Genomic DNA, 13,548 nt, shown 5'->3' on the forward strand with positions numbered 1-13,548 from the left:
AGTGTTCCCTGTAGACGTAACCCCAACACACAATTCTGCGCAGCATGTGTTGTTTCTACGAGCCACTGTTGGCGAGGTGAAACATGGCAGCAGTTTAGAAGCCAATTCATGTCTGAGGACTAATTCTACCTCAAATTATGTTGATGTCTTGCAGTCTGTGTAGCTGTGTGGAGCTGCAACAAAACTGGAGGCATCACAGGACAGAAGTCAACCCTCCACTGTAGAATATCTGCAATATTCCACGCCGTGTAGGTTCATGGTTAAATAGCAGGATGCTGTTACCTTGTTGTTTGGATCCAAATATAAGGCACATATCGCCCTCTTTCTGTTCCCGCACAGCCCTATTCACCGGTTCAGCCAGTCAATTCTTCAGCAGATCCACTTGAAAATGAGGCGAGTTTCCATGAAAAATGTTCACCATCAAAGATGATGGAAGTGAGAGCCATTAGAAAACAACTTTATTATTAGCCACAGCTGACCACACATCCATGTCATTGCAGAGATGTTTGGGCCAGGTTTACTGGTGAATGATAGTTGATGAGGTTTCATGAAACGGTGTCCTGCTTTTCAGAGGCCACTAGATGGCACTGTCTGCTGTAAATCAAGAGCGCCACCTACTGTTTCATGACACCTCATGACTAATAAACTGCAACAAATGTATTGGCATCCTGGTGATCCAGTTCCACATGAACAGGTGTCAGTCCGAAAATTTTCAGTCCGAGATTTGCAGTCAGAAAGGAAGCGTTGTACCTGTACTGCGGCTGAGTGCCGCCTCCTCTGACACTACACGTCGCGACTCCCTGTATCAGAAGGTATGAAACGAGGTATTGCCACAGAGTACAGTTTGCCTTCTTGCACATTCCCCATTATGTGACAAGGACACGTTTTGGGCTGAAGTGATCCAAACAGCCATCGGCCACTTGAGAGAACAGTCTTTGAGGACACAGGTTGAGGGGAGGGACAAGGACGAGTGTCCTACAAATGCCAGCATCTTCTGTGTTTCCAGTGGCACTTGAGCTGAAATGAGTGCGCTCAAACCTGGGGAGAGGCTTCAAGATTCTTTTTTTTTCCTTCCACCGCGCGTCTGAGAGACAGAGGAGCTGGGGCTTGAGTGCATGTTGCACCACCTCCTGTTAGTCTATCAACAGTGAAGGGCTGGAATTCCTGAACCTCAAAGTGAGTATGTATGTGTGCCAGCACCACCACTGTACTATCAAGAGGAGATGTCACTTCATCATTTCGAATCACTTCAGACTGTGTGGCATTATAGTGGCATATTTCATTGCTGTTGTCTTGATGAATTCACTGCAATCTCATGTCAAACTTAAAGTGCATTAATCCTTGGGACCTCCACCCAGTATCACCTTGAATAATATGTCTCTTAAAGCTCGGTTTTCCTTGACTGATTTTAAGAATCCTTGGCCTGAGGAACCTTTTATAAACCTTATATAAAAAATAAAACGAGGACAAAATAACCAGGTGAAGGTGCAAGAAAGCAGACGGCACACTGCAGATGATGTGGTTCTTAACAGGATAAAAGCAATTTCTGTTGTTTGACATCTCGCTAAAATCTTATCTCAAGCATAACCTAGTCTTTTTTGTCAATAACTGATCAAATATATTTGTCCCATCAGAATAAAACTTGTTTGCTTTTATTTCACGCACATTGAGCCACAGTCATATCACAACCCAGTCATTTATTTTACCATCTTAAAACCAGATGTTGTCTGGTATTTAATGCCCAAATTTGGTTCATTCTAGTGATCCAGGCTGCCTCAGGAGCAAAGGATTATGGGAGTGGTGTAGCAGTGTAATTATGTGAGTTATCTAGCTTGTTGTTAGTTGGGGTGTTTATGTAGAGCGTTCATGTTTCCCGTTATTACAAATACAGTCAGCACTGTAAGTTTGTAGGACATGTGAGGAGAGGACCTGTGTTCTCTTTCTTCATGCAGCAAGTAAGGAAACTGGTTTATGCCTACCGTATCTTGCTTATTTGATGTCCTTAATTTGCAGAAAAATACTAATTTTATGGTGAGGAAACTTGCTACAGATTTACTTTATTTAAACCTGGCATTTCCCCTTGATTCATGTTTCTACTGTTGATACAGAGACTAGTTTTAACATATAATTTCACTAAAATCAAGCACTTTTATGCTTGAATATAGTGTTATTGTTGTTTGTTTTCGATGCCATCCTTGATACTACGTGAAGGTTTCTGGGTATACCTCAATACTCCTCAAGATTTTTCCTCAATCCTCAGAATTGGGACAGTCCTTACTCCTCGCAAGAACATGCATTTCTGAGAATTGGAAGGAATTGGAATGCACCCATAGCCTTGTCGGTTTCAGCCATTGGACATTTACGTTCACTTGACATGTGACATGTGACAGAACAGATAAATGGGGTCTCAAGGGCGGTGACCCCTGCAGACCAGGGAAGCGTTTCATCGAATGCCAGTTGTTTGTTGTGAGTGAGCAATACAGTCATTGACTCGGTAGGTGCCTGCGCTCCTCAGCTTGACATTGACGTGAGACTTATTCCTTCCACGGTGACCGTCCTCAAAATTCACCAGAGCTAATGGTAACATAATTGCGAAATCTCCATAGCCAGCTCCAAGCAGTCACCAGCTTCATGACAGGAATCACAAAAATCGCACCCCAAGTCCACGAAAGAGTCATCGTCGGTGCTGGACAAGGAGTCCACGGTTGCTATGACGTGCATGTTGCAGGGGCAGCAATGAGTGACGGCTCGCTTGCAGGAGTCGGGAAACATCTGGATGATGTCGTAGAAGCGGCAGAAGAGACACTTGAGGACGAACTCGGCGCAGTCAACTGGGGGACAGACAAACACACCAGGTTAGATGAGAGCGATCCACCTGAAGTGACTTTTGATGAATGACGTTTAAATCAAATCTTAGATCATAAATCATCTCATTCATTAGCCACTTGGACTTTTCAACTTGCAACGCTTTAAAAGCCTCTTTCCTTCCGTCACACATGCATAATTTAAAGAGCCTGTGCTCCTTCCAGAGCAAGAGAGCTGTTTGGAGACATAATCAATTACCAGAAGTCTCTTCTGTGTCTCTGCCAGCAAAGATTCCAGTCTTCTTGTGGTGACACTGGAAGAAAGCATCTTGCCAGCTGCTACTGCCAAGTGGCGCCCTCTTGGGTACGATGAAGCATGAGATCATCAATGACACTGACCAGGCGCAACATATTTCTAAATATTGCTGCGGATCAAATGTAGTTTTTAAGTGTTTTATTCTTGTATTTTTGGCTGGCATTCAAGTCAACAACTGAATTGTTCGACCAGTGTGTCCTCATTTCTGTCATGCCAGGACCAGTTACGGTGCATGAGCTGACATCAGTTACTGCCCAAGGTGGGAAGTAGGATAAAATGTTTCCTGAGGAAAAGCAAAAACAGCTAAATTAATGTGTCACTTAGGCTACTGTATTTTCACCTTAAGTATATACAGTGGGACCTCGGTTCTCGACCACAATCCGTTCCAGACGGCCGTTCAAGAAGTGTATTGTTCGAAATCTAAATTGATTTTTACCATTACAATGAATAGAAAAAGAAATAATGTCTTTTGTAGGAGTGAATGTAGAGTGTCTGCTGCAGGTGGCTGTTCCTCTATGTGTGTGGCCGCTGCATGTGGGAGGGGTTGCCGAGTGAGTGACGTCTCTCCAGAAGTGAAGAGGTGCCCGGTGCGTGTCCAGCTCTGAATGTGCGCTTCTGTGCAGTTTGGCTGTGACAAAGTCATAAACCAAGTCACGCTCTGTCCCAGACTCGCCTCATCCCTGTCCCAGCTCCAGCCCACAACAGGACATCAAACCCTGGAGTGGAGGTGTGGAGAGCGAGCACCTCCCCTGTGACACTCTACCACGGTCCAGTGTGGAGACAGGAAAGGTTTTACTCCTCAATATGAAGAAAAAACAGTCAGTAAATGTAGCTAATGGGACACGTCTGCATACAGAGGCTGCGTTATACACAATAACAGAGCGCGTCGTGGGTCAGCTGATCGGTCCGTGCACGATATGTTTTTTCCGGCTTTTTTTGGGGGGCGTTCGAGTTCTGGATTTTCGTTCCAAATCTGAAGCCAAAAAAAAAAATCTAGAAATTTTTGTTCGAATTCCGAGACGTTCGAATTCCAGGACGTTCGAAAACCAAGGCACCACTGTATATATTACAGTGTATATGGGTCGAACGCCGGCGCCATCTTGTGACATCTCTGGAAATGCCAAACACTGGTGCGCAGTGGAAATAGCAGCTATATCAGAAAAAGATGAGGGATTTGTCAACGGTTTTAAAGGAAGAAGAGCAGGTTCATGTGTGTTTTTGTGAGAGAATTTAGCCTGAATGGATCAGAGATGGACGGACGACAACGGCAACACTGAGCAGTAATGGAAATGTAGCGTAAAAGAAGAAGGGTCAGCAGTAGATATCATAGAATAACTTTGGGTAAACAGACGGACTGACTCGCTCTTTTACCGACGAGAATTGCCACCTCCTCACCAATGTTTTTGGTGGCTTCTCTGTGCTGTTTTGATACGTTGATATCATGGCTTGCCGTTATTTTCAAAACCCGCAAAGTTCCAGGGCAAAATAATGCAGCGAAGCAGCGAAATGAAGATGGATGCCATTCGTCCCTCATTCTTAAAACTTGTTTCACCTGATACTGCTGACGCTCCTCATCTTTGACCATCCATCTGTCATGCAACTGGTCTGCATTTCTCCTGTGATACTGAAGCCGAAGAGCTTTTTTACATGGATTCTAATGGTGCACCGACAGGATCCACCTCCAGCAACGTCACAAAGGCTTGTTTCCAGTTCTTCCGTCTTGCATTCTGGTTCTGGCTTTGGTCCACTTAGAACTTGATTTACACTTTAGTGTTGTAATTGAGCAGAAATGCTAGTTACCTGTGGGTAACTCCAGTTCTATGAGTGCATGCATAGACCTTTAATGGACTTCGCAGTTGGTTTATAATGACCTTTGTGGACCGTATACTATCATTCATATTACATGTTTATGCTTATTCCAGAGGTGTGTCACTGACACTTAAATGCTTAAATTTTTTATTACACACATCCCATTACTTTGTATTTGTAGCTTTTGCAAGCCTGGTGATCAAATGCACAAGTCAGATTATAATAAGACAAACAACCGCTTTAATATATTGACTGAAAATTTTGGTGTAAAAAAGTCACTGCTCAATTGAAGAAGAAGTGTTTGAAATGTAATGGACCTATTTTGATGAAAAGAGCAGAAGAAAAGCTAATATTCTAGTGTTGTGATGACCATATGTGGAATTTCATGCCACGAAAATGCAACTCAAACTCTAGAGTCAAGCTCAAAAATAACATGACTTAACCTTACAGCTATCAGGGAAAAACCTGCCAACATCAACGTCAGCCTGAATAAGCCACTGAGCTCCTGCACGGCTGAGTCTAAGTGCTGTCAGATGCAGTCATGTCATTATTTGTGAGTTTCTGAGTTTTTATTTTTTTCAAGTCCCCTGAGTGAAAACAGAGGCGTCCCCAGGACAAAGGAAAAACGCAGTCTCTTCCGATGTGTCCCAGATATACCCCGAGGCTTCCTTTTTCCTGGAACACCTCACCACTCTCACAGGTCAGTGGCAGCTGGCCAATAGGGGTCGCTGTGGCACTGCCCACACCCAGGCTTTTTTTTCTTTGCTAGAGGGTGGTCTGCTTCTCCTGGGGATGCTCTAAACTGACCAACAGGAGAAATTAGACGTCCGTTGGTTTCAGCAGGACGCCCTAAATTTCCGATAGTTAATGCCTGTATAGTGGTTTTGTAGTGGCGTGTCAGTGGTCGTCGTGCACTACATGTCAACTAAGTATAAATTATAAATCATTATATTTTGGAGGAAACAACGCCCTGTTCATTACATACTTACATACATTACATGCTTGTGAGTCGTTGGGAAAAAAGTGCCCATTCAGCACAACAGCCCAAGGTACCAGAACTTCATCTAATCTGCAGCCTAGAGTCCTACAGTGGCTGGAACTGTGCTGGGAGGGGAACTATTGAATCGGTTTTCAGAGCCTTATTGTTGAAGTATGAAGAAGAATACTTTCAGTTTTGTGATGACTGATGAGCAAACCATCCGCTGTGAACTCCCTGACCTGGGTACTAATCCGGGATGAGAGAAACGCTTCCCAAAGTTCAAAAAGTTCCTCACTGTATATGGTGCCACCTCAAATGCTTTCTGTCATCGGTTTGGACAGCAGAGCTCCTCCCTCTAGCTCCCTGAGACAGTCCGGACAAACAAGTTGGGCAACTCTTTTCTGCCTTTGACCGAAGGACAATAGCGTAGTAAGACAAGAGCTTTCCCTTTGATCTCAAATTGGCTCCATCCACATCAGTATAGACCCATGCATATCAGTCTTGACACTTGGACTCCTGTTCAAGTCGGAAATATGATCCATTTTTCAAGTGGACCACCCTTTTAAGACATAACTGTAAAAGCTTAGCGTTTCAATTATGTGAACAGATTTGAATAGATGCTGCTACAATTTCAAAAATGTGCTTTTATTTCATTTTTTTTTTTATCATAAACAGAATATTTATGACAGAAGAATTAAACATTTAATAGAAACATGTTCAGTACCCAGCAGACGCTTAGCATCCCTCTCAATTAGTCATTTTTATAATTATTTATAGTGTATTCAACAGTACATTAAAACCAATGAATTCACTGCGGAATCTTCTGTGATTTTCCCATTAGCCCATTTTCGTTCCTGCTGCACTTTCATTGTTTTTAATTATTAAGCGCATTTTTATAATTTCATAATCAATAATTAATTGCTACATTTTCGCGGTAATGTAAAGAAAAAAAAAGGCTATTTATCATTTTTATGTGTGCTTCTTTAATTCTGCATGATAATCATTAACGTTATCAGTACAAAGGGGGCGGTGGAGGGAAGGGTGATGTCACCGACCCGCTGAGCTGCTCTGCTGAGATGTCAGAGAGTCTGCACTTGTGGTTGATGATGACTTCCTCAAGTACATTTTCAAAGAGAAGAGAGGAGCCGTGGAGTTGTCACATTCCCTCTCCTGCTCTTGGTCCGCCTCTCCAGACTCTGCTTCCGTCGTAGCGTCACGCCGGCAGCTACTGGCCTGGCTTTTGTTTTGCATCCTGTCTGAACACGAGAAGATACATATCAGACACAGGAAAAAATGTACAATTTTACAGTCAATGCAAATGACAATGGAAATATGACCGCCTCCAACACTGGTGTCACTGGTTGTCTTCTATGGAAAGAATGTTATTTCCCAAATTTCCTGGGGCTATCCACTCAGCACAGACTTAGGAATCTGAGACATCCCCACAGTGATGTCGGGGAACCATCCATCCTCACAGGTCCGATACTTAGACCCATACAACAACCCTTACTGGTATAAGAGCAGCAGATTTGTTTCTACTCTTTACCCCAGTCTTCTAGGAGAGACCCTAAGATGAAAGTTATCGATGGGACAACATGGCACCTGAGACCAAGCGACTGACTCCTATCTGGTCTTACCGTGCTGGGTTGTCTTTCTGTTACACTCAAACTTTGTCACTCGGCCTCCAGAACCAGACTAAACAGCAGCATAGTCCTCTAGATGTTCTCCAGCCAGTGATGAGGTTCAGACATATTTAGAAAACTCATGCTTTATGGACTCACATCAGATGCATGAGAGCCAAAGCAAGTGACCTGAGCAATAACAACGCTCCCGTCCAACTGGAGTTGTTCAGTAACATTTTCATTTTTGACAGTTATGACTTTGGCCCGTTTCTTATTTTTAGCATTCGACTGCCAACGACTGATCACTGCAACGATGTTGACAGAAACGTGAGGAGTTGCTATAAAAATGTTAATAAAAAAATAATAATAAACCCTGAGAAACCCTACTTAATGTGAAGGAGAACTTGGACAACCTGAGCTTGCTGTCTGGAAGACACCCAAAATCACCTAGATCTGGGTTGTCAAACTCAAGCACGAAATGGGCCAAAATTTTGAACACCGTCTCAGTTGTGGACCGAACAAAATTACATTTACTGAAGAGAGCGTAACTGACACCCCAACGTAATGACATCACTCGTCCGTGGTACAGTTCCGTATCCATAAATTATGCTTTGTTAAAGCGTACGGCACGGGACTGCTGCCACTTATAGCGGGAGAATTGCAACCTCAGTCCCCTCTGTGTGGCTTTACTCCAGGCACTCCGGTTTCCTCCCATGGACATAAAGAGATTGATTGATTTCTCTAAACTGTCCCCAGGTGTGAGCGTGTGCATGAGTGGTTCTCCATGTGCTGGGGTGGGCCCCTTGCCCAAAGTAGCTGGGATTGGCTCCAGCACCAGCGACCCCCTCAGCCTCATCGCAGTGATCCACTGAATTTAATTTTGTGCAAATGTTGGATGGAACACTGGTAATTTAGTCTTCTATTATGTGAACAAGACTATGAGCGATTGAGGCTTTGGATTTTGATTGATGGACAAACCCATACTCACTCCCAGGGCACAAGATATTGATGTTGGGAAGCGTTTAAATGGAGTAAAAACAAGGCTTTCCTAAGCGCGGATTGCGTGTTGCATGGGAGAGGATTGGTAGTAGTAGGGGTTTTAATGCTGATGGTGCCATCAGGGGCTTTTCCTAAAAACCAACCTCCATCTTTATTTTTACGTCACGCACTGGCCACAGCGCCAGGGAAGGCCTAGCATGTGCTTCAATTGAAAGCCAGCATGCATCGGTGAAGGCTGCCTTCGTCGTCAGTAAAGGGCACAAAAGTCCACATCGATATATTACGGCACGGGGGTCAGGACAGGGAGGAGGTTGCAAGGTTTTGTCCATGAACAAATTTCGCACAATTGGATGAAAGATGATCAATGTCTTTCCTGTACCAACAAGTTTGGAACCTGTTGTCATGGACCAAGTTATTAGGGATTGATTTGTCCAGGGGGTTTATGTTACATAAGCAAACATATCAGTGAAATCCCTTTTCCTGTAATAACATGTCATGAACCTATTTTTAAATACAGTGGTACCTCGGTTTTCGAACGTCTTGGACTTCGGAAACTCGGAATTCGAACAAAAATATTGAGGTTTTTTTTGCTTCGAATTTCGAACAAAATCCAGAACTCGAACTCCCCCGAAAAAAGCCGGAAAAAAACACAAAGTACGTGGACCGATCAGCTGACCCACGACGCACTTTGTTATTGTGTATAACGCAGCCTCTGTATGCAGACGTGTCCTGTTAGCTACTCCGCAGCTGTCTCCGCACTGGACCGTGGCACAGTGTCACAGGGGAGGTGCTCGCTCAGACAGACAGAGCGTGACTTGGTTTATGACTTTGTCACAGCCAAACTGCACAGAAGCGCACATTCAGAGCTGGACACGCACCGGGCACCTCTTCACTTCTGGAGAGACCTCACTCACTCGGCAACCCCTCCCACATGCAGCGGCCACACACATAGAGGAACAGCCACCTGCAGCAGACACTCTACATTCACTCCTACAAAAGACTATTTTAAGACGCATTATTTCTTTTTCCATTCATTGTAATGGGAAAAATCGATTCAGATTTCAAACAAATGGCTTCTCGAACGGCCGTCTGGAACGGATTGTGGTCCAGAACCGAGGTACCACTGTATTGTGTTTATGGTTACAATAACTGGGATTCGTGCATTAAGAGTTGGGTTTAGTGGACGAAGGCTGCCACCTTGTTTCATCCGTCTTCAGACGTGAAAGTTGCTAAAGAAATATTTCAGCAGCTTTACACCGTTCATCAACGCCCACTTTAAGGAGCTATTAATGAATGACTGCACTGGCTACAGCCTGTTTACTCTTTCTCCCTTCCACATATTTGAAATAAATTATTCACCCTTCCTTTCTCTGTTTTATTTAACATTTCATGCCTGATGATTTATTCACATTTCTGGACACATTTCTGAAAGCGGAATAAAAATGCATTTGTCTTACCCTTAAATTGTTGAGAGCGAGTTATGAAAGGACATTGCTCTGGGCTGTTTTGGCCATTCTGAAGTTTTTATTAGCAATTTATTTTACCATGAATCCAGAGTTAAGAATAGCCAGCAGTTTCGTTAGGATTAGATCGGGCTTCACTGATGGGTGACTGTTTCCTTCTGAGCATGGATGGAATTTCATTAATTCAATTTTGGATATTTACAAGCAATGGGTGTTTGGTTTAAAAGACATACAAATAAACCTGACTGACAATGTTAAGACATTTAGTCATTGCTTTTAACAGCATATCTGGTGGTACGTTTCCTGATAGAGTCCGTCTTTAATTCTCAGCATGATGTCACCCCTTCATCTGAGTCGTGCTCCTCCCCTGGGAGACTGGAGTCTCTTCCCAGAAGACCCCTGAGAGGGTGTGACCAGGTCACCTCTTATAAAGGAGCAGCATCTCTTCTCTCAGTGAAATGGACAGTTTCCCATTTAGTTCCATTTTCTTTTCCCTTCACAAACTTCTTGTTCTTCAAAACCCAAACCAAAAGACCATATTGCTACTAGGAAAGTGTTTTAGAATAAAGTGCTGACAGAAAAAAATAAAATAAAATAAAATAAAAAATGGTTTGGCTCCACCTGACTTAAAACCTGATGTCACAGCAGGCACTTTTTTCTTCTTGATGTGTCACACTGGACAAAAATGCCCCTCTAAAAACAAGACATTTCCATGCACTTTTACCTTGAAATAAGCTTAAAAAAACCCTGCCAACAGAAGAAGTGAGAGAACAAGATATTGAATATCGCTTTAAAACAAGTCCTTCCACGTTGAAGAAATGTCACTGGTATTGTCAATTTATGTTAAATAAATCAAACATTTTGACTCAAAATATAAACCATTCCACTTTTTGCAGCGCAGAACAGCCAAACTTTCAACATCTTGACTCAATCTCACTTCCCTCACGTCGCAAATCTGTTTGTCAACTACCTTAGGAACCAAACTGTCTGCCTCCTTTGAACAGATGAGTCCTCACGCAGCCTGATGTTCCGGGGTTGGCTAATGAATTCGGTGAGAGGAGCAGCTGCTCTGTGCCCATGACCATTAGCTGATAGAGAAATAAGGCCTCCAGGCAAAGCATGCATTTTTCAGGTTTAGTTCCAGTGTTACTCTGAACTGCCCTCTCCCATCAGTCTGAGCAGAGGATTTAAAGAAGATGAACTTCCAGGTTGGTGCTCGAAGCACAAACCTAATTCACATTATTATAGTTTAGGTTTTTAGTTTAGCTTATTTCTGGTGTTTGGCTTTCCACTAAAATCTTAAATCAAGCTGAACCTTGTCTTTTACGTGTATAACAGATACACACAACACATAAAATATAATGTTTTACTGACTCATCAGAAGTGTTTATTATTGCTCTTATTTCATGCATGCTGAGGTACAGGCATATTAGATGTCCTTTATTTGCCCACAACTCACTAAATAGTAATTTATTGAACCTTTTTTGGGGCTGTTCAAAGCTACTATCTCAGTAAAACAAGATATTTTCCTGATTTTTTTGCTGAAATTTAGTATATTATCTTTGTTGTATTATGTTTACGGGGAGTCAAAAGTTACAATTTAAGTAATGCCACCTTAAAACGCACATTTTTCACGACCCCCTGGATACATCACATTCCTCGATTCAAGAAATCTTCAGTCTTTCAAGTACATGTACGCTGAATGAGTGTTTTTGTCTTGTTCATTTTTTTGCACTGTTCATACCAGAAAATGCACTTTTTTATGTCTTTATTTTCAAGGCAATGGAGGGTGGAAAATAAGAAATGAGAATGCTGATGACATATGCAGGAGCATATATCATTTTCATCTCACGTCCCACTGTTCCTGCTCTGGATATTTGCATCGATGTACCACCTGACCCAGGTGCACAGGCAACACACTACTAAGTGGATCTGGAGAAACCGGGCAGTTGTTGAGCCCTTTGTCCGTTCACACAAACACAACATTTGGTCTGAAAACAGAAGCAAAACCAAGAAAAGAAATCGAATAGACCAGGTGAGCGATGGTGGAGATTATTTATGCCGAGAAAATGAGTCGTGCAAATGAAATCCAATGGCTAACAATGCTAATCCATCAGGAGTGTGATTATTATTCATCATGGTCAAGCAACAGATGAGCACAGCTTGATATGATGAAAATAATTATTGAGCACCAGGCAGCCGCCATGCAGGAGAAATGGTGTGCTGCAGAATAACATGTTTCAAACACACTGGTGCAACAAACTACACCCAGAGGGTCACGTCAGAATAGGACATTTTCAGTCTGAAGAAAGACCTTTTTTTTTTATTGCCCATATGGAGCATTTCAAGTCAAGTTCAAAACTCAAAATCCATCAGTTGTTGCTTCATGGTTTTTCAAAAGCACAAGTCATACCAATGAAATATTATAATTTCTACCCCAGAAGAAGAGTGTTTCAAAAAGTGGAATAAAATTTTATACACACACACATATATATATATATATATATATATATATATATATATATATATATATATATATATATATATATATATATTTCAATGTAAGTGTATTATTTCAAATTATATTTCCAGGTTCATTTTGTTTTATTTTTCCGTATTTATCTCCTCATTTTGACACTCCTATTGTTCCATACCATTCGAGTTGGTAAATAAAATTTTATATACTGTTTCACACCCTATAAATATACAGATTCCAACTATTCCATCGCCTTTGATACAATGATGTCAACATAGTTGCTGTCAAATTCTCTGATAGTTATGCGTATTTACCTCGTCTTTCTCTTCCAGGACGTTCCTCCATCGAGCTTGTTTTCCCTTCCTCGACTTCCAGAATCATTTCATCCGCCATCTAGTCACAACATGGCAAATAAGAAATCCGACCAGTGTGACAAACCTGCCAGGTCAGAGATGAAAAAGTGCGACTGACGAAAGCTTGTTGTCTTCATACCTTTCTCACGCCGCTGACTCCAACATTCTCCTGACTCCTGAGAGCATCCAGGGCGGTTTCTCTTTTACGTTTCAAAGGGTCCATTTGGCCTGCTGCCTGCTGTAAAGCCTCCACAATGTTCCAGTGACGTTGGCAAAAATGTTGGATACCCCTCCTATCGAAACATCAGCGAGACCAAGTCAGCAGCGTTTTATGAGTTTCCCCTCAAGAGGTGAAATGAGGGCAGAACCTTGTTTTGCAACAACCCTTACAGTTTAGAGCACGACACAGAATATAAATAAATGAATCTAAGGTAAATGGGCTCTAACTCAAACCTTTGTCAGTAGCTGAATATATATATATAGAATATAATATATGGAGATAGGAATCTATAGGGGAAACCTCTGCTGACCGCAGTCATTGCCACAAACTATCAAATCTAATGCAAAGGCACAGCCAAGTCAGTCCAGGCAGCTGAACATATGCAGGAGGCAGCCAGCTCCCGTTTGTTTATCGGGGTGAAACAAGCGGTGAAACATGGAAAGTGAGCTGAATTCCAATGTCTCCCAACACAAGCCAACCAATTTACTCTAATTAGGCTCAACAGTA

General features: G+C 42.4%; 1 protein-coding gene across 1 annotated transcript; it reads right to left on the bottom strand.

The window, feature by feature from the left end:
• Positions 1-2,407: 2,407 nt before the first annotated feature.
• mdfic2 (MyoD family inhibitor domain containing 2) lies at positions 2,408-13,113 on the bottom strand. The gene is made up of 5 exons (XM_053867817.1): positions 12,961-13,113; positions 12,783-12,861; positions 6,964-7,164; positions 2,657-2,831; positions 2,408-2,423 (listed from the first exon to the last, which is right to left on the bottom strand). Exons 1-5 carry the CDS (start codon positions 13,042-13,044, stop codon positions 2,408-2,410), a joined length of 555 nt encoding a protein of 184 aa, XP_053723792.1. The 5' UTR covers positions 13,045-13,113.
• Between the last annotated feature and the right edge of the window lie 435 nt (positions 13,114-13,548).

Source organism: Synchiropus splendidus, chromosome 6, assembly GCF_027744825.2.
Source record: "Synchiropus splendidus isolate RoL2022-P1 chromosome 6, RoL_Sspl_1.0, whole genome shotgun sequence".
NCBI lineage: Eukaryota > Metazoa > Chordata > Actinopteri > Syngnathiformes > Callionymidae > Synchiropus > Synchiropus splendidus.